We start from the raw sequence: 22,993 nt of genomic DNA on the forward strand, positions 1-22,993 counted from the left end.
CTTCTAAATCCATTTCTCAATCAATCAATGATGGTAGTAAATCAAATAGAAAATTATCAGAAAAATATTGAGCTAATTATACCAAAAGGATACTTGCATTCTCTTCCCCCCTCTGATATTTTATGCAAATACACCCACAAACATGATTGTTCTTAACATTTTAAGATGTTCCAGCAATGCTTATTAAATAAGAAACTTGAAATCATCTCTTGGAATTCTATAATGAGATTTATTACAACCTTTTATACCACAAATCCACTTGTATGTATTTTTATTTTAATGAACTGTACAGATGTTGAAAAACCATTAAAATATTTACTCAAGGGTCAAAATTAAAACTGGGTTGAGTAGTAAGGGCAGCCAGCATACATACATATTATCTATGTAAATATGAAGAAAGAGTGTGCATATGTGAATGCATGAAAGAGAGGGAGCAAGAGAGATCATAAAACCAAACTTTTTCAAAATAAGAGGTGATTGACAAACATCAATGTATATGAGGTCTAGAAAACATAACTTCAAATTTCTTTCTTCTCTTATTTTGTTACCTTACTTAAGGAAGTTTTATGTTAATCAACTCAGAAACCCATCCCAAAGTGGTGGGCCCTCATCTGACGAGGTAAAGTAAAATATTAATTCCTTGACGGTAAAAAAAAAAAAAAAAAAAAAAGAAGAAAAAAAAAGTGGAGTGAATTTAAATACTAACGAAACTGAAAAAGCAATAGTGAATGAAAATCCAAATCATGCTAAGATATTGAAGTCTCTGACCATGACAACAAATGAAATCAGAAGAATTCAAACTGTCTCTATCCCAGCTACTGCCTTGAGGAGGTAGCAGACAGTCAAAACTACATCAAAACATTAGTCCCAAATTAACCCTTTTGGGACCACATTTGCTTTTGTTCTAACACTTCGTCAAATTAAAATAAGAGGCAACATTTAGCTTGGTCTCAACAGAAACAGCAAGACCAGAAGATACCAACCAGAAACACTGTGTGAATCCTGACTCCAGGAAGTCAAGAATTCATTCTGCCAGGAGGAGCTCTCTGTGACCAAGACTTTAGCCATCATCTCCTGTATGCAAAAACACTGGGTCTGGAAAGACATTTATCTTAATAAATGCATTTACTGCTTCACCTCTATCTGCACCTCTAGTCTCCGGAGAACTACCAGCTGGATCCTCCCACGAATGTTCCCCTCCATGGACATGGAGCGCCTCAATGTTTCCATAGCCTCATGATTTGACTTGCCCAGAAGTGACTCCCCATTTACTGCAACAAGCTGATCATTTACTCGCAAACGACCATCCTACAAGCAAACAAACAAAAAAAAAAACCCAAAATATTTTTTTTAAAAATCAAGAATTATTAGGCAGAGGTGTTACATACACAAGATGCAGATAATCAGACATTGCTTTCTAAAATTTAAGAAACAAGAAACTTTCCTTTAAAAATTCAATTAATTGACCTTTTCCCCCACAATTTACTGTATTTTGGGAAGAATTCATAGGGGAATTACAAACATAGTAGACACTGCTGTTTTTCTTGCATGTACAATCTAATTTGTATAAGCTCCATAAACAAAACAGGAAAAGGAGCTTTTGGTTAGTTAAAAGGACCCACACCATAGCTGTTAGTATCTGCAGAGCAACCGCAAAGGAGTACTACAACATATTTTACATGCATTATTATCTGCTATTGGGGTCTGGTAAGAAACAGCTCCAAAAATTTTGTCTTATTATCTCACTAGTGTCTATCTTGTCACAATTACCATGCTACCATATGGGGTAGTGTTCTCAGTTCAGAATGGTCATTAAGACTTAAGCATCCTTATTTTAATTAATGCCATCCATGTATTTTAACATCCAAACCTGCTGCCAATAATAAAATTAGGGTTGAGCCATATGAGGTAGTCTATGCTTTGAAAAAAGTCATTCACTTTCATTGCCAAGGTTAACTGACATTTGCAGGTGTAATAAAACTGTGGACACTGCTATTTTGTGATTTATAAGTCCTATTACTGTTGTCATTATTACCTGTGATTTATTTCTTTTCATAAAAACATGTGCTGTGGACTTTTCTCTCTTTAACAAGAAAATAAGGTCTATTTAATTAAGAGACAAGAGTTTCTTTTAAAGCTTGTCAAGTTCACAATTATCAGGTTGGCAACAGAAGGAAGAAAAAGAGTAAGAAACTGAAGACATCCAATATAGAAGGGCAGTCAAGAAAGAATAGCAGGGAAAGAACTTTCATACAAATACATTGCTTGGTTAAAATTAATCTGATTCATTCATAGGCTCATTACATACTCTTCATAAGGCACTTGTCTGAACTGTTTACATATTTCTGCATCTGAGTAATCCAAAATATATATACTTTTTTGGTTTTTATTTCTATCACTAAGTTGTTCAATTAACTATTCTGCTATTGCTGCCAAGTCTAAGTCATTTGTGCTCAAGTGAGTTACAGTAGCTGTGACAAACACAGCTTCCTTAAGTGTTATTTTTGTTGGAACTGGATATCATCATTACCACGGCAGAGTATGAATAGCCATGGAGCTGAAGAAGAAAGGCATATACCAGAATCCAAAATAAACTGGGAGGGACAAGAAGATGGAAAGACAGAACTGGGAGATGAGTCACTCAATGAAGGAAAATGAAGAGAAATAAAACTTTTCTCAGGAGGGTATGGGAATGGAGGATAGGAAACAGCAATGGCATTTGGAAAAGATACTGAAACCTCTCCTACCTCTCTGCTGAATATTTCATGCCAACATAAACTTACATACAGCCGAAGTCAATAGGTTAACCCCACCATTTCTCTACATACAAAATGATGCCATCACACATGCTAAAGTTTAGGGAGAGAAGAGTTAACATTGTTGAACTAGGAGTTTTATTATTTGCACATGTTGCAATTCCTTTGTGTTCTGTCAAAATTTGCTGAAATGAATGGAGCCACTCATGGCAACAGGAGTTTAAGGAAATAAGATTTTATTTTTTGTGAGTTTCTCTAAGACCGAAAATTTTACAGGTCCTCATGTCCTCCTCCTATGGTCCCATAGGTTCTTGGATTACTTTTTTTCCATTCTGTGGATAAACACCCACGTATAAAAACCTGTTAAAGCTTCTTACTAAAGTATATGCAAATACAATGTCAAATGCATCTTGTCATGACTGTATCTGTTGACTATGCAACTGTCCTGAAGAGAATGCATATTTTTAAATTAATCACTGCAGTCTCAGAAAGCTCTGAATTGGCCTGATTTTTAATTTGCCTTGTAATACTTTTGCATGAGACTCTGTATTTATTTATATTTTAGTAATGTCAGTTCTTAAAGAACTTCTTTCGATGCATCTCTCTTCTTCCCACTCTGTTATATGCTCCACTTAAATGCAAAATTCAACTTGAATTCAACACTTCAACCATGATCAGAGAAAAAAGGTGTGCATGCTTTATAAATGCTGATCAACTGCACTTGCTAAGTCACCTGTACAAGGTAGGCTGGAAGACAGCTGAACACTTCACACATGCTCAGGTAGAAGTTATTTCACAGAAAACCCTTTTGCTATTATAAAGACGGAAAAAAAATTTCCCAATGTCTACACAGTTTCCAAACACAGATTTTCATGACTGGTGTTATGGCCTGGTTTAGAAGCCTGAACTGCAAGACAATCTGCTTGGCTCAAAACAAGCTAAATGTTGTTTTAACACTTTTTTCTTTCATCTCTGAAAGGTAGGTTTCTTTGTGGCTTCTGAGTAGAAAAACAACATTTGGCATTTCAGCAAAACAGTTTTCAAATGCCATCTCTGAAACTGCAAGTGAGCTAGTCTAATAAAGGGTGAAGTTACTGTTCCCTTGCTTATTCAAAAAATGTTGGTTTTTTTTATGGAGACTCACAGCAAGGGGTAGAACCTACCACCACGTGGCTACCATATTCAGACAGTCAGTCACAAGACTCATGCTTTTTACAGTAGAGCAGAGAGATATAATGCCATGTTCTTTGTGAACTTATGTTTTTAATCAAAGCACACCTAGTTATTTCCCTTATCACATCAATGACATTTCTTTCAGAAGGAATTCCTTGATGGCATTTACTGCAATCATCCAATTTCCCCATCCACTGCAGAGAAGCAGCAACATTTACTGCAACAGCACTCAGAAGCCCCAAGGACGTTCAACCTACACCATGCTTGATTTGAAGAAATGCACATGTAGAAAATACTCCATTATTTCTATAATAATGGCTCTGCTGCATTTCAGTTGCAGTAGACAGCAAGTACCTGATCATCAGGAATGCATCACAAGTGAAAAGCCAAGATGTCTTGAGATGAACAAGGCTGAAATCCCTAAAGTTATGGGGAAAGATGATGCATTTAAACTCAGTCTAATGTTAGTTTTCTTCACATGAAAGGCTCTGCATAATTACAAGTATCAAGTATTCTTAGTAACCTCTTATCTCAGGGATGATAAAAACTAGACACTTCAAAAATTACAAAAGGAGATTAAGAAAGGACATAATGGTTCAATCAGCAAAAGCAACTGTTTTTACTCCTGCAGGATACAGTGTTAGAATACCAACTAAGAACATTAAGGCATTTTTACTTCTTTTGGTTCTATAGCAACAGCACTGGGTCTTACTGTAGCATGTATGATGCAAGATGAATTGATATTTTCTAAAACCTATAGCTAGGACAAAAAAAATCATAAAGTATAGAATTAAAGACTTCAATTTTTGCTTATTTTTTTAACAACTTCCTTATTGTACTTTGTAATGCCACTAACACATCAGAGCTAGATTAATGTGTTAATGTTTTGAAAAACACTAAAAATGTTGGCCTCTCTTCAGACCTTTAGTTCAGACCAATAACAGGTTAACAGTAACCAACCAAATTTTTCTGCATCTCATACATAACCCTTCATTCTAAAAAACACACTGGTGAAAGAAATTTAATGTATCAAAACCTTTATGCAGCATTAGAAGGAATGAGCATTTACTTCAGCAGTGAAACAAATGTGTTGAAGTTCGATGTATTACATGTCTTCTTTTGAAGACAAGTGGTGACTGTACAGACAAGGGGATAAAGCTCCCCCTTAAATTAGCATGATATCACAAAATCAGATCAAATTTTAAACTCTAAATGCAGAAGTGAGAAATACTGACTTCTTATGTCAGTGAGCATTCTGATTTCCTCCTGTGATAGTTTCCCAAGAAAACTTTGTACACTGAAAAGCAAATGCACATGTCTAAATCCATAATATTCCATTTCAGAGAGTTACAATGAATAGCACAGGAAAATGCTCTGGACAACTACCAGCTGGAAAGAAAGGCTTTTTATTTTAAAACTTGCTACAAGACGACATTTAAAATAAGGACATTTTAAATATTTATGCACAAATATGTGCATGCTTTTTAACTTGATACAAAAAATTTTATTAATTGCTAATACCCACTGATTATGTTTTGTTCTGTATAAAGGTCATTAGACAGGAGAAAGACAGCTGTTCTCCATGCATATGTAACAGTAAGATTCAGTAAGGTTCTTAAGACATTGCCAAAATGACTGTATTCTGTGAGTACTTGTATAAAACACATCGGAGAGATTCTCTGAACAGTTCTGGTTGAAGCTAGAGCCTCAGCTACTACCTCATTTGCTCTGGAGCCTACACTCAGATCTATTACTACACAGTTCTAATTGGTGAAAGGGTTATAACAAGATAGAATAGAGAATAGGTCACAGGACCACAGGTTATCACAAGACAAAATAATCTTCCAGTCATGGTGACTAACTGTGCCAGTTGCTCATTTACTTAAGTGTGAGCACAGAAGTCCTGCTTTATTATTCTGCAGACCCTTCAAGCCAAAATTAACTGGAGTGAGTAACTATGGGAGAATAGAGAGTAGTAAACACACAAAGCTAGAAAGAGTTGTCTTATGTCACATCATAGACACAAGTCAGGTAGCCAGCCTATTAATGCTGCTGGAATATGGCTCCACAAACTTTGCTATTCAAAACAATGAGTTTATTCATGGCAATATACACTGTTACTGCAACTGGTGTGGACAATTACTCAGGGAAAGTAAGGAGGGCAGCCTCATTTTCACAGTAAAATGAGTTGTACTCTGTAGCAGACATGCACATAAATTGAGTTTATCTAAGCCCTAATTTCACCAATTGTGCCTTAACTCATTTCTGATATATGCCAAGTAGATGACCTTACTCACGTGTCATTTAGCCCTGAGTTAACAATGGACAGTGTTCTGAACAGCACATACCAGGCTCAGTTATACCTGAGAAGATCCAAGCTTTGAAATAACTGTGGGACTTGGACAAGTAAATAATAGAAGCAGGGAAAGTATTAAACATACACATCAAAGCTAAATCCTTGATTATTACTATTTACCAGCCGCTGTAAATAGATGATCATGAAAGTTTTAATGCTGTGAATTGTCTTACTCAGCAGGCTGATGTCAGTAGAGGAATTTACATACACTGAATTAAAAGGTATTTTTACAGAAAAGAGAACTGCAAGGAATTGCTGAGGTAACACAAAAGAGAAAAATTACATTATGGATCCACAAGAGTTAAACATACTAGCCCTGAAAGATTAAGACTTTTGTTTCTAATTTCAAGAAAGTTACCTTTTTCAAGTTTTATTTGGGAAAAAATGCAGTCAACAGATTTCTTAAAGATTAGAAAATAATTCAAACACTTTTTAATCATAAAAATATACAACAGTCCTTGTATAGTCCTTAGAGGGAGCAGAACAATTCATAATACTGTCATTTACCAATTTAATATTACCAATTCCATCCACCTCAAGAACAATCAGTAACTTCTGCACAATTGATGTCAGGCTCCGCCAAGCCACATTTTTACTACAGTGGTAAAAATAATTTTGAATAAAAAAAGAAAGAAAATTATGAGGTAGCTTTTTATTTACAGCATAAATTAAACACATTGACAGAATTGTCAATTTCTAATTTTTGTAAAGAAGTTTGTCTTCTGATTGGTTTTTATGGGTCTGCCTGTATCACTTTGGGAGGACCAAAGGCAGTGCAGGTAGACAATAAATGTAGCTATCCAACTTTTCTGTCACTGAGCCTAGCAGCATGCAAACTTTCCCCTGCACTTCTGTGGGCTGTTGGGAAGTTGGGAGGCAGCCTTCTCCTTCTATCCACGCACCCTTATCCTTCTCCCCCTTCCCCATCTCATGCAGCATCCAACTGCCCCTCAAGATTTCCACCAATTCACTCTCCTTGTGGCAAATAGTACCACACACAACACCAGAATCTTGGGACAAAACATTAGTAGATTTGCAGTTCACCTCAAGGAATGAGTGAGAAAGGTATTTATTCCTAGAATGCTTATCAAGTGAGATTCAGTACTCAACATAGAAACGTTAGAATTCTGATGCAGCCACTGTCTGATGTGTTTCTTTCATACCTTAAAAGCAGCACCTCCATGAATAACGGATTTAATGAAAATCCCAAGATCAGCTCCAGTCTCCCGAGATTTGTTGCCTTTTAGGCTCACACCAAGTCCAGCAGAGCCAGAATCATTCAGAGGAATCTCAAAGGTCAGCTGCTCTGTGGTTTCTGGAGAAAGAATACTGCAGTTTGGCTCTCCTTTCTGTTGGAGAAAATAAGGATGAAGACATGGGTGAAAAGGGGGCAGAGACAATGCATAAACTAGTTGTATCCATAGGTTCATATGACAAGAAATAGTCCTCTTTTCCAGAAAGTAGCTTGAAGAAGCAGCTGTATAACCAACAATGCATTTAGCTGACATTTTGTCACATGATCTGGCTTAAAATGTTATTTAATGATACCTAGGAATATGCCTAAATAGAAGGTAAAATAGCTTAGTTCCACATGATATAAAACTGATGTTGTAGCAGAATATAAAAAAGACATTTATTTTAAACACAGCTGCATTAAAAATGTAAGCCATAAAACTCTCAACATCTTTACATGCAGCTCACAAACTGTAATGATAGTTGTACTGTTAAATCCCATTCCCCTCTGAAAATTGAGTTTAATTCTTAAAAAATTATCCCTCCCTTAAACCTGACTACAGCAGGAAGTTGGTGTAACAGAAGTGAAGGGTGAAAATTGAAAACACAGCAACTTCTTCTGCACTAACTCCCTTTGTACATACTTTTATTCCATAGAGGTTTGCGTTGGTTTTTTTTTTTTCCCTTCTGGTATAGGTTGATCCCCAGATTCTTCCTAGATTAGATTGTTGTTTACAAGACTGCCAAGTCAAGTATCCATAGCTAGGGAAGATCAGAAAGAACTTCCTTTTACTGTATAATGTACCTGCAGTTTTGTAGGCTTTTATGTTGTCGGTGTGTGTTTGTTTTGTTTTTTTTAAAGCAGGTTAGAATCATGAAATTAAACAAAATCAAACTGTTGCCTGAAATATTCATACTGGCACTCTACAGAAACAAAACTAGGACAAGAAGACCTACTATGGAGTAAAGTGTTCATGGAAAGCATTAGCGGAAAAGACCTTACGCATCACATCCAATTTTATTTGACTCTTCCTTCTCCATATAAATCTAAGACAAAGAATTAGTTTATGTTTCTTGTCATTTGGACATTTTCTGTTCTTTGTAACAGTGGTGTTAAAAAATTAATAGGAACAAACCTATGAAAAGGAAATACACAGACAAGTACAAGTTGAAAAAGATGACGGGGGTCTGCTTTCCAGGGTGACAAAGTCTTATGTTAAATTGTCAAGGAGAGGCCACATGCAAGGAGGAATGTAGTAGCTGGGCCAATCCTCCTTTTACCTAATGAAAGATTGTTTCCAGAGCCTAAGCTGCGGTACATACAGTATCAATGAAATTGTCAGCAAAGGTGCCAGCAATACAGATGTTTTCTCAGCAGCCAGAGTAGTCCCATATATTCATCTATTATGCTGTCTGATCAACAAGTATGATCACAGAACTAAGAGCAGAAATTGATATCCTGAAGCAACAAAAACTTAGAAACAGTAACCACTAATTATAGTTTCATTTGTTTCAGATGCTCTTTCAGCATGGGATGAGAAGCAGCTACTGGCTAGAGAGGAATTGAGTGAGCCAGAGAGCTACAACTATACACCTCAATCCCAATATGCACCATGATCAAATTGTTCCTGGAATGTAACTACATGACATTAAGTCAACACAATTTGTCTAACTGCCAAATATAAAAATGACATAGCACCAACACTGACAATTGTCCTGATGCCAACACTCATCTCCAGTACCTGTGTTACTCATTTGTGGTTTTGTCTTTGTTCACTAGAAGTAGACAATTCTCAGTTACAAATCTGTCACTTTTGTTTCTTAGCTGTGGATATAGAGACATTCTGAACTTAATCCCCCAAAACTCCACAAATTCATACTTCTGTGAACAATACAGAATGATAATTTGTAAGCACACCTGCTCTGACTTCCTTCAAAGGAATCAGTGTAAGAGAAAAACCCACTATTATTGGCCTTCTAAAATAAGCATTTTGCATTTAACTTTCTCAAGATTTTAGAGGAAAGATTTTTCTACCCAATCTTTTGTTTTTCAAAATGCACATATTCTTGTCAGCTGATTCAGAACTGTTAGATTAGAACTCTACTTGAATGGCACATCCTGCCCAGATTTGGAGAGAAGAAATCTGTCTCAGAGTCCCAGACATGTGACGTCTCCTGCAGCCCTTCAGGACAATCTATTTTGTATTTCTTTCCTGGTCCCCTAAGCAAGAAGTTCCTGTGTGCTGCTGCTATTCTTCCACTTTAATCTATGACACCCGCATCAGATCTTGTCCCTTCTGTATGTCAATACTGTGGTTTTGTCTTTCCCAATACCATGAGGAAAGCAGTGAGGGGGGGTTGTTATGTGTCCATGCCTACCTTCTACACAGCAGTCACAAATTGCTTTATAATGTTACCTCAACATGAACTTGTACTTCATATAAAGCTGAATTTGGTCCCATTCAGATCAATTTTTAATGGGGATGGCTGAAAGTAAGCCCTGGCACAAAGGCTATTATTCTGAAAAAAAACAAACTTTCAAGGAAAAGGTGGCACAGTATTTTTGTCAAGAAAAGATTATGTATTTTTTTGTAGCTTGTTTCTCAGGAGCATCTTACCTGTTTCACTTTAAGCTCCAAGAGGTACATTAATTTCAGGCTAAGGACTTCATGCATTTGTTAACACAAACTTGTAAAAAGCCAAAGACAACAGGATCTATACATGTCCCTCAAGCCAATATATGAAAATAAAACTAGGTAGATGAGTCTGAAATTGAGTCAAGCACTCTAATCAATACCATTCTCATTTGTACTATCGCTTTTGTTTCTGACCCACCCGTGACACTAATGACAAGGCTGTGCCCAAGGCCTTGGCAGTGTTGGGAGTGGTGGTGGCTGTAGGAGGCAGGATGCTGTCCCCTTCTCTGCAGCATGGGCACAGGCTCCGTAGCAGCACTGTGCTCAGCTCTAGGCTTCAAGAAACAAGTTGGAGGGATTCCAGAGGACAGCAATCTAACAACCTTGTTTAACCTTGGGAAAAAAAGAAAAAAAGAAAGCCTAAAAGGGGACATAATAATAGTCTTCAAAACACTTTACAGTAGCATTTTTCCCCTTTTTCTTTGCAGGCAATTTTTGACATAAGAAATAACTCAAATAGCAGACAAGGAAATGTCGGTGAGTCTCAAAGAAAACCTTTGCCCTCGATATCTGGGGAAAAAAGGCTGACTAGGTCGTCACTAGAACACTCCCACTATAAACTTACTGAGATAAAGGTATTACATAATTTTTCAGTATTATTTCTCATACAAATAAATTGCTAAAAGCAGAGCAATAAAAAAAGTAACAGAGTTGTTCAATGTTCTATAGTATTTCCCAACTTCCTTTAACATAACTATGCTGTGCATTAGCTCTTGTTAAGTAACCTCGAGATCACTGTCTGCACACCTGGATGCCTGCATCTATCAAACATTAAGATGTACTCAGCAGGACACCAGACAAGTACAGTAAATTTTTGTCAGTATTTTGTTTCCTCTGCTTTGCTTAGTATCTAATTTGGAATCTATAACATTTGACGACCATTTTCCTTGCTAAAATACTCTGGGAAACAGATAATTTCATAATACAAAAAACTCTTTAAATTTAATTTAAGTTTAAAAAACAGCTGCTTTTACCTACTTCTGGAGAACTCTCTAATGTTCCTTAAAGTCCTTCAGAACTGTTTCTTGTTCAACATAGTCCAATTACCATAAAAATCTCTACCCAGGATCCAGTAAAAGTCAATTTAAAATTAAAGCTGAACTTTGTTTAATACTACTATCAAAAATTTGCTATTCACCCTTCCTCATGGTTAACATTTCAATGATTTCACAGGGATGGGTAACAGGAAAGGAGATGCACATGCACAAACCAATGATGAATTCATTTTAAGATCAACTAAACTCTGTCTTTATTTGCTTAAAATTTTCATTTGCTACTTGTTGTATGACATCTGATAACAAATGCCTGGCAGTCAGTCTATATCATCAAGACTCTTTGGTGCAAATAAAAGACTGAAAACTTTTCTTTGTGGGAAAATGTGAGAAGCAGCAGAAAGGAGGAAAGCCAGAGGAGAAATAAAAAGGGATGAACAGAACTTAGAAGCTTGATTTCATCCTATACTTGCTAAATAGTTTCAAATCATTATCCTGATGATAGTGCTCTTCCCAAGGAATGCCTTTTCGCTGATGACCAAAAAGAGCCCAGCCATCCTTAAGTTAACATCTCATCCATTAACTGCTTCATTTGGGCAACTAATTTCATGAGCAATGGTCCCTGTTCCTAGAATATGCAGGTATGACTATTAAATGCTGATAGTGATTCAAAGAGCTGGATTCCCACTGCCTCTTTTTCCCTGACTTTGCTAAAACATTATCCCAAGACAACAATACTTTACAACAGAGCAACCACCATCAGCTGAATTATGGTCTAGTAAAGGAAGTGCTCTCCAATGCACTAAACCTTGAATTCTATTATAAATACTTCTTACCTCAAGATCATCCTAGAATCTGATTTCACTCAAACACAGAATGAATGAAATGAACTGCGACACAAATATGTTTCTAGCCCAGGAAAAACTTACAGTTTAATGTTATAAATTACCCAGTCTACAATCACGTCGTGTATTTTCCACAACAAATGTATCACACCTCAGCACTTCAGGAATTAAATGATAGTACATCACTGAAGTTATCCCCTACTGCAGACATAGATAAGTAACTCAGTGGTACCATGATAAATAAGAAATCTTCACGTAAATCAAAGTTCAGATAGCCAAGTGATGAGACCTCGAGATGGCTAGAGCTTTGAGATGGCCTGGCCTGTACTTTTCCTTTAAGACACGTACACTGAAGACAGCAAAAGGGATTTTAAACTCTTAAGTATTAATAAAACATACTTAACCACAAAACAGGTTAAAGTTGGAAAGAAAAAAAAAGACAACTGGAAAAATCAATCTCCACTGCTCATTTTGTCCTTGCCACTGCTGACTTTGTCCTTGTTGGGCAGGTACTTCTTTCAGCTTTGCTAAATCTTAGCCTGTCAGCATTTAATGGCTTCCTCAGCTGCAACAAGCTCTGAACAGTCCCCTTTAGATATGCACATCTCTCTTCCCGGTCCCCTCTGCAGCCTGAAGATGTTTGTTCCCTACTATTTATAGGAGTCCGCCAGCCTCAGCTCCTGCTGCAAAGCTCCATCCTGGTTGTGCCATCCAGCACTCCACACAGTTCCTGAGCGCTCTCAACTGCCTGGGGAAGACAACAATCTCCTCTCCTTCTCCAGGTGGTTTCTCCTGGACCTGAATGCAGCAGTTAGAAGAAGTCTAAGAAGCAATCTTTCTGCTTGCTGTCCAGACTCAGCCATTAAACAGAACAGAGCAAACAACCAAACAGATACCATCCCTCACCAGGGAAATTAGGGCAGGAATGTTTTAATCTACCAAGATACCTGCATGGAACTTCAGTAAAATCAATTCTGACATTTACTGAATCACCACAACCCAGACAGAAAAGTTCAGAAGAGTTTATATGAAGGTGAGAGAATACAGAGTTTGCTAGGTTTGACAGCAGAAAGCCCTAATAGTATGTACTAAATAACATGCAGCAATGCAGATTGAAAACCTTTATCTAAGGGTCTCAGGATACATTTGATTTATTGATGTTCTGCCAATGATTTTATTTAAATTTTAGAAACACATCTATACCTCAGGATTCTGATTTCTTAATTAAAAGGCTATAACAAAGAATTCTTAAAACAACCTAAAATTTTACTGGCATGTAATTCTCACCAATGAATACTCAATATTTTAAATAACAGATAGAATATACTTTTAGCCAATCTCTCTTACTCCCACAACACACAAAAACTGCTCAGTCACCAGTACAAACAGAACTGTAACCTTTGAAAGAAAGTACTGTGCATTATATTCTTCCCCTTTCTACTTAGTCCATGGTTATATCTATTCAATATTGTGTCAATCCTCTGTCTACCATGGGACACCACTTTGAATTAGTCCTTTTATTTAATCTTACGCCTGTTCTCATTGACCACGGCACTTTTGATCTGTGGATTTATGATAATTTAATGCATATCCCTCACTGGAAAAAGCCTTATTTATCCCTATTGTTCTTTTGCCAAAAGAGAAGCTTACAAAAAAAAATTAGCTCCCACTTAAGGCAGGAAGGAAATAGCATTTGTTTAACACAACAAGAGACCTTTCAGTACCTGTCTGCTGCCCTTGACCAACACACTATTATGGTCTCTCAATATGCTGGCTGCCCCTTGCCTGGCTGCTCATTTCTGATAAGAGATGCCAACTCCCTGGAGTGCCATTCAGAGCTGAGAGCAAAAGGCAAGAGACCCAGGAGGGTTATTTTCAAAGGCTTATGAAGGAAATAAGACATTTACATGCTTTTGCAATTATTTTAAAAAAAACCCAAACCTGTAAAAGTTAAAGAGCAGCATTTAAATTGTGGCACCACTTAACTATTATTGGCAGAAAAGCTTGAAAAGAAGATACCTCCTTATTTGCACTATTCTCTATGTTCCTTCCAGGAGCCTAGCCAGAATTAAGAAATACTTTACTGACAGCTCAGTCATTCACTCACTATAAAATCCACAGTGTATTTTGCAATAGATACACAGTAACGCTCTTGAAAATAATACTCGAAGGTAATGCACTGCTATAATCTTGTCACAATCTAGTAAACTGAAGTCATTGCTGCATGTATTCATCTTTAGCAGTTCTGACAGATGCTTTCATACTGACTTCTTTAAAATCTGTATTCCACACTGCAATAAAAACTAAATGGTCACTAATGGCACACCCTGCTAAGACAAAAAAGCCAATAGCAAATCCATGGAGATACATTATACTGTATTTGAATACTTTTTACATTAACACAGTACACTACAAATTTGTGTCATATTAGATAGAATCATTCTGCTTTGAATTATGTAGATTCTCTGGAATCATAGCTTCAAAAACTGACAAAACTAGATTCAGCTCTTCATCCAAAGCAGATACATTGCATTTCAGTTTACTATTTGATGTCACAGGACGCTTCAAAAATGGAGAACCTCCAGTTTGCTTGACATGGCTATTTGAGATCCCATAACAAGTTTCATCCAAGAAAATTGTTTGTCCTTGCAAGAGTTTTGTAATGTGGTGTTGCATTGCTCTTCAACTTTCAAAAATGCAGTCTCATCTAGTATTTTACGTTACATAACTGCAGGAAATAGAGGGAGAAAAATTAACTAGTTCAGCCCTCAATCAAGGTATACCCCACTGTGAAAATATCCATTTTCATCCCACGTATGGGGTTAGCCATGTGCTTAAGCACCCTATTGAGCTGCAGCCTTATGCAGCAGATCCTAAAATCTTATCACTCTCACGAGTGAGAGATGGAAGACTGCATGGTATTTTCAGGGTGAATTTAGGATGGCTGTTACTATATGCTTTCAGAATATATTCTGGGCAAAAAGGTCACAACACTGATGTACAAATCTAACTCTTTAATCGATTTACTGGTTACTGTTTTAAAGGGATGGTAACCAAAGCAATAAGCAGTGTATAATTCTTTTATGTCTACTTCAAACACCACATGCACACGTTTTACATTAAGTCAGCCTAGGAAAACTTTTTTTATGGATTCTAAGGCAGAGAGACTTTTAAATATTTTCATATGGTATATGGAATAAATCTGGAGACTCTTGTAAATGGCAAGGTACTACAGTTGCCAGTAAGATTTAAGAAAAACCAAAGTATTTGGGCAATATTAAATGCAAATACTGTAAATTAGATAAATGTACCTGAAATGCATGAAGACTCAATTTCTGTTAAGAGCCAGATTTTATATGCCTCTATTCTGATGTATACATACTTCTTATTTCATAGATTAAAGAGGGCTGCCAAGCAATTTTGAACAACATCAGAGCTGAGACTGATGCTATTGAGTAAACAGTTTTCATTTCCCAACGCTCTGAGGTAGGGTTCCTCAACATAGGAGTTTTGGGCAGTAATCCTGTAGGCAAATACAATATCGCATGGTATGAGTAACATTAAGCTTTTCTCTCCTTACTTGTCTCCACTCTTTTTCTTTACCAGTAGGCAGAGCACCATCAAAGGTTCTTGCAGGCAATAAGTGCTATGACCAGAACTTTCAGACCACCTTAAGGAACCTTAAGGATCCTTGTATTTGCTGGAAAACAGGAAGAGTGGGATCTGGAAGCCAAATCGTTGTTGGATCATAACACTTTGATGGTCTTGACAGAGAAAGCAATAGTAGACCAGATGCAATAAGGTCTCTGCAGCCTCGAAAAGGCTGACTACCACTATCACATGGAAAAACACAGTAAACACGTTTGCTGTCTTGGTAGCTATACTGGCACTCACAGAATATGAGAGCTCATTCTGCCATTGCAAAATTGTTGGATCTGGTTTAAATAATAAAAAAAACAACCACTTTTTAAAGATACATGAATTGTTCGAGCATTTTATTCCCCTTTGGCAAGTTAAGGAGTCCCACCAAAACCCAGGATAAATAAAGGCATACTTTTTGCCACACCTCCTGCTCACTGTAGACTGTCACGTTCCTTCTAAACAGTGCTTACTGACTTCTATAACAAGCACTGTAACTAATCAACAAACCTCAGTGCATAGTTTCCAGTACTCTAAGCTATAATGAACTAGTAACCATCTTCTGAAATACATAATGAAAGCTGAAAACCTTCGAGGGGCTGCACTATGCAATGTTTTCACTCTAAAAAAGATGCATTTGTGTAGACACAACCTACACTCATTTCTCAACTATTCTAGATAAAGAGAATCTACAGGTCCAAAAATAAACACTTTCCTTCAAAAATTCTTCGGAAGAAAACAGGACTTTTAAAAATCTACATAGTTTATAAAGTTATTCAAGATGAAAGGTGCCATGTGTATTCACAATATCCTTCTCTTCATTATGTAGAATAATTCAAGAACTGAATCTTGTGTATGTTATTAAAATCCAATATATGTATACTGACTTTTTTTCTCCCTATCAGATTCTTCCTTTGAATAGAGATAACATAACAGAGAATTGGTACTTGCTGGAATCACTTTCTGACTGAAACTATTTGACCATTTCTGATTAACTGAGCACTAGAATCATTGGGTTGACCTACAAAAAAAGGTGCAAAAATGATTAAGTCTAGGTTGAAATTGCACCTATTATTTCCTGCACATAAAAAGGCAAGAAACAATTAAAAGGAAATAATGGAAATTAAGCTCTGAATATTAAAAACAAAAAGGACAACACTTCAGGCAAACAAGTTCTCCTTCAGGCACAGAAGTTCAAGACAGTGGAAGGAATTAACTAGGGAAAGACTGAAACATAAAAGTTAATCACATGGTAAGCAGAAAAAATGCTTAATTGAGCTTGCCACTCATCCTGCTTCCTTCTATCCTGTATAGTACATGTTAAAAAAAGACTCAGAGTTAAAGATCAACTGCAAGATTATATACATTGTTGTTCTTTTAGCTTTTGTTGTAAAAATGCTGGTTTGTTCCCTTGCCTCCTCCATTCTTCAGAGATCAGTAAATATGCCAAGAAACCACAGAAACAGTGATTACAGTTGAAACTGGTAAGTCAAAGCTATCTTTAAAACAAAAAATAAAGCATTAGTAAAAGCTTATGCTATATATGTCCTCTAACTTAAAGAAAAATGTATCAAAATATTTTTTGTGCGATATTATTTCTGGCAATTGTAGAACAGCCACATTCCTCTGCTTATGTGTGTAATATCCACTGTCCTAAAGGCTCATGAAAAATAACAAGAATAAAGAATTGCATAGGGTCATGGCAAAGAATGGGTTAAACCAGAGCTGTTCTCATTCAAGTAGCTTTGCTTGTTTTACCATTGTGGGGATAAAGAAAGAAAAAGGGGGAGTAAGTGATCTTTATATCATTATTAAAAGAAATAGCACCTTCAGATCACACATTTTCCTTGGAGAAAAACCAAGATGCAACAAATACACATGATCAAAACATTGTATTTTGAAGACACAATAGAATGATAGCCACAGTTTTATGTGTATTCTATTTACTTTGATAAGAGCTAGAAAATCCAAACTTGTTCAGTTAAGTCAGTTTCTCTCTCTAATATTCACCATCCTTTAGAAAAAAAATCAGCGTTACACAGTTTAAAACCCAAATGCACCTTAAAGAATGCACTAATCACCGGCCACTCTGTAGACTCTGGTAATTAAGTGAATCAAGATCTTCCCCTGAGTTTTGGAATCAGCTCCTTACTCAGCTGCTACATTGTCAACAGCTGGCATGAATTACTGGGAACATTTGGCTAACTGGATAATAAGAAGGACAGCCTGTGGTTGGTCCAAATTCTACTTCACTGATGTGCTTCAATTAAAAAAAAAAAATCTCATTAGATCCTCCTTTTCTTTTTTTATAAGCAATAACAATGCTACAAAGATTGGGTTTTCTACTTTATTCCCTCATTATGTGCAAACAATGTAACTGTACAACTCTCAGATGTTGCATGGGCTAGTGTAACTGAAGCCCCAATTCCCTGTAATTTAATAATGCCTGTTTGCAACACTGATTCATCCTCACCCATATCACATCTCTCTCTTGGTTGGCATGGTAGAGGTTTGCTACTCTGAATATATTTTTCTAGTTGCTAGCAATTCATCAGCATAGATCACAGCAACAAAACCCTCAAACTCTGCTCCCATCTAGCTTACTGAAGAGAAAATATTCGTGAGACCAAGCTTTCCCCAAACTGCAGCTTTGTGGCAAGGTAAAGTCAAACTATATATTACAGAGCCAGGCAACCTAATGCCACCCGCTGTTTCTTTGTTACATTATTTGCTTTGTGCCCATGCAGCTACCAAATTCTCTCCAGAAATCAGTGTAAGAGTCCAGTTCTATTGGAGCAACATGCTCAAAAGTGGTTTGTTGCATGGTGTCTAGTGGGTCCAACTTCCAGAGGCATCTTTTCCTTTCCACACACGACAGGGAATCTGAAGAAAACAGCTTCTCAGATTGCAGTCCCTGGAGAACTCCTCAAATCAAGAACAAGACTGATTTAAAGCAATTACCCTATTATTGCCAGGCATTAACAAAACCCCCAAGTATTTCGGTAAACTGCATGCATGTTACATAGAGCATTCGGTTACAGCTGTCCTTAAAAAAAATTGGATTATCCACTGCCTTTCCTTCTTAAAACAAACATTTAAAGTGCTGTCTTTTTTCTCCTCTTTGATCAAAATAGCACTGTAACTTTTGACGTAGCAGAGGATTAGGCCAGTGTAGTATTATGGCTAAAGCTAAAAACAAACAAAAAACCAAACCAATTTTGTTTTGTTTTGTTTTCATCTTTGCTGAGACTATTCTCAGATGTCTCATGAATTCTAACAAGCATCACGTTAGTATCAACATCTGGTAGCTTAGTGGTATGGTAACCCACACTTCTGCCATGAGCAGATGTTGCTGAAAGGCTTTTTAATTTAGAAGGCCTGGTTCCATAAAATTATCTAATGTATTTCAGTTACTCACATTTGTACAATATTGTACTTGATTGGGATAACAAGAAACACAGAACAGTATTAGAATTCACATATCATCACCCTTACAGTGAGGGCCATCACTTGTGCATCATTCTTTTGCAGAGAAAGCAATCTAGGCGAAGGTCAAGCCAGCAGGATAAATGTGGCTACTTTCTGGATTTCAATCATGCCAGTCATAAGTAAGTCACTTTTTGAAAGGTAGTTAATCCTTGCTGTAGGGGCTAGCATTTAATAGCAGGCAACTGTGGCAGGTAAAAATTATAAATGGCTTTTAGATTATTCCAGTCTTTTATACCCACACACAGTTACAGTGGTTTCCAGAGAATCTGTACTATGACAATAAAGAATAATATACAGTGTTGGAGGAACAGGAGAGAGAAAAGAACAATAGATACTTTTTTTTTTTAAAGTACATTTTCCAAGTAATGTGTTTTATAACGTAAAAAAAACGCAAGAAAAAACTGTTGAAGGGTAGCCTTTTCAAAAAATAAGTTCTTATTTAGAAGAGTTGGTGGAAGAAAAGAAATCCTAAATATAATAGATAATTTACTACTTTCAGACTCAGAAACCTCACAGAAATCTCCCTCCAATCCACACCGACATTGACTCTACAGCTCAGGGCTTACTAAACAGAGCATTACAATGACTAACTTTGGTGCTTTGGGAATCACTGACAATGAATGCCCAATTACAGGGCTGAAAATATTCTACCATTATACTCAAAGATTACACAATAAAAAAGGAAAATGAAAACAAAAATAGTTTTGTTAGGACACTTGACAATTGCTCTACTACAGGAAAAAGTGGGCACCACACAAGGAAAGGCTCACATGAGAGAATCTGAACTCCCCTCCAGCTTCTTATCCTACCATAAGACAACAGAAACCCTTACCTCAACAAGCTCTAACTGGTAACAAGGAAACAAGAGGAAAACTGTCAGCAATGTTTTGTGAGGAAACATAATGGAGGATTTCTGCAGAAGATCCTACTAACAGTCTAAGGCAAAAGGAAAAGCAAGAAGGTGGCATCTTAAGAAAAGAATGAAGGTGGTTTCTGTTCTCTGAAGGAGATAAAATGAGACAAAAGCAGGAAATGCTGTCCTTCCCTTATCCTGAGAACTTAATGAAAGGTCAAGTATAGCCATCAGTCAAGATAAGGAAGAGGTGACCAAAGAGATGACCTTCTTTGAGGGGAAACAAGTAGGTATCAGATAGCACTTTTACACTGATGTAGACCTCCTCTGTCTATGTGGGAGAAAAAGAGAACAGTTTCATGCCAGTGTTTAAAAAAAACAGAAGTGAAAATTGAGCACTTGAGATAGAACAAAATCAGACACGCAAGAGCCTATTACGTCAAAGACTAGCAGCCAAGGAAAAGCTTGCTTCCAAACTTTGTGTGGAGTGCAATGGAATTCTATTCCTCACCACTCCTGCAGTTGGCACCTCGCTTAAGAGATGCATCTCCTGGGGGCAGCCACTCTCACTAGTTTGTTACTGATAAGCTGCAGGACTCATTATGCACACTTTAGATTTCTGGTTTAAAGTTTGTTGCTTTTCTGAAACAGAATAATCCATTTTCAGCGATGCTTGACTTCACAATTACAAAATTAATTTACAATACTCCCCTGCGAGTTATGCTTATGATGTCATTTTTGGGATGAAAAATCAGACTGCGTGGAATTGCATCTAAAGTAGGTAAAATCAAATATCCCTCAAAATCAAATGTAAGTATAAACACTTGTCAAACACAAGCCTTATACAGTTACCCTTCACTGGCTTTCTCAGCCAACAACAGTTCACTTCTATTTCTTGGGCTAGTTTTAAAACATGGAATTCTTTCAATATCACTCTTCAGGAAAAAATGAGTTTACCAGCTCTCGGGGTAAAAAGGCCTCCTCCTGACGCGCTACAATCAGACAGACTGTTTCCCCTTGCTTTGTGCTCCTCAGCATAGCTACAAGCTCTTCCTGGGTCCTGCCAGTGATGTCCCGTCCATTCACCTACCAGACACAAAAGAACAGAGGATGTCATATCTGTGTGTCTTTTGTCATTCTCCCCTCACCTAACACAGGTGTCATTCAGTAACTGAGAGCAAAGAAGAATTAGCAGTAGCTCCCACACTGTATCTCCCTCTGGCCCTGCACAAATCACTTAACCTTTTTTCCCCCTCATTTTCACCATCTGTTAAAGCAGCTCTGTAGTACTTATCCACCTTGCAGGGGGTTTGTGAGGCTTAATTAGTTTGTAAAGCACTTTGAAGATGAAAAGTACAGAAACAAGACCTAAGTATTAAAACTGTTTACCTTAAGAGCTTTTTGAGGTTAGCAAGCAGAAATAACCCATTAGATAATGAGATTGTGTCACAAGATAGCTGAAAATTTTAAACAGACTGATTTGAGCAAAATTGCCTTAAAATGAGCATTTATCCACCTCGTTATTATTGAGAGATTTTTGGACATGGCTGAAGAGGCAAGATGTGTTTTGTTTCTAAACTGATAAATGTATCTGCTTTAAGAACCAAGATGTTATCAGGTCTCCCTTGTTCAAATATCCCATGGACCCTTGTGAAAAGCACAAGTAAAATACTTGTTGACAAACAATACAAAAGCCATAAGACAATTTTTTTTAAAACCAATGTCAAGAATTGTGATTCCATGTATCAGTAGTATGTATAAGGAAATAAAATATTTATGCCAAAACCAGCGATCAATACTCAGCAATGCAAATACAATAGATGTTTATCCTAACCTCCAGGATTCTGTCTCCTGACTGCAAACGACCATCTTTTACTGCTGCACCTTTTGGTAAAATATTCTTCACAAAAATCGGACCAGGACCATGTATTGAAGAGTCTCTGGTAACCACAGTGAAACCAAGTCCTTCTGGACCTAGGTGGTCAGATAAAAAAATCCCAACATAAATTTCAACAAGCAAATGATGATTATTAAAAGTAAGTAAACAATGTCAGCAGTGAATCACAGACACTCAATCAGGTTAGCTCTTAAAAAAAGAAAGCAAACAAAAAGCTGTAAACATGAGCCTATTTTCTGCATGGTCTAGAGAAGAATTCTACCAATGTCAGAATACATGCTGAAATCCTCCTGCAACAGCTACAGACAGAAATACTTTTGGATAGCCCACAATAATACAAAACAGGCAAGAACTCTCATTTTAAAGCATTTACCTTTTCTCTAGGTGGTTTTAGTGTCAGCCTCCACATTAATGTCAAAAGTCTTTGAAACAAATCAGAGCAAATCAGAATTGTTTATTTATGAGCATACATATAGTTTAGCAGGTTTTACTTAAACTTGGTGAAAGGTGGAAAATGTCACATGATTTGAATGCAAGAACTGCTGACAACATGCTGTTAAGAAGGTACAAAGTGTATTTCAAAGCTTTCATTAGTGAGGTTGTTTGCTGCTTGGAAAAGTGTTAACAGATAAATGTTTTAACAAATAATTGGGGAGTAAAATCAATATTAGCAAGTATTGCTTATAAGCCACCAAAGTCACTCAGGAATAGCAGGGTCCATAAAAATCTTATATTGAGCAAGATTACTACCCACGTGATAGTTTTCAGAGATATCATGTCAGTGTCACGTTCCTGTCATTTCTAAAAATATAAATTACTGTCTCAAAATCAAAAGCATTGCATCTAAAATGGGGAAAATGATGAAGTAGGTTTTGTTAATGAAAAGCTGAAGAGTTCAGAAGTAAAAATGAGTGATTTAAGTTAAGAAATAACAAAAATTAAGAAATGATAGCTTGATTACATTCATTATATAAGAATAAAGTTACAGACAGTTTTTAAAAAGGGCCACTTCTAGCATCAAATTTAACTCTCAGCCAAATCAGAGACAGAAATTAAACAGAAAA

The 22,993-nt window shown here is 36.7% G+C and overlaps 1 protein-coding gene across 2 annotated transcripts in view; it reads right to left on the reverse strand.

Moving 5' to 3' along the window:
- Positions 1-22,993, reverse strand: part of PARD3B (par-3 family cell polarity regulator beta) — a 431,714-nt gene that overhangs the window by 203,247 nt on the left and 205,474 nt on the right. The window contains exons 9-12 of one of the 2 annotated variants that reach the window (XM_074872992.1): positions 21,867-22,006; positions 20,990-21,118; positions 7,449-7,634; positions 1,150-1,308 (exon numbers count right to left, since the gene is read on the reverse strand). In XM_074872992.1, coding sequence (XP_074729093.1) covers positions 1,150-1,308; positions 7,449-7,634; positions 20,990-21,118; positions 21,867-22,006 — 614 coding nt within the window. Of the gene's footprint in view, positions 1-1,137; positions 1,309-7,448; positions 7,635-20,989; positions 21,119-21,866; positions 22,007-22,993 lie in introns of both variants that reach the window. The other variant, XM_074872991.1, reaches the window with a different exon arrangement.

Source organism: Strix uralensis, chromosome 6, assembly GCF_047716275.1.
Source record: "Strix uralensis isolate ZFMK-TIS-50842 chromosome 6, bStrUra1, whole genome shotgun sequence".
NCBI lineage: Eukaryota > Metazoa > Chordata > Aves > Strigiformes > Strigidae > Strix > Strix uralensis.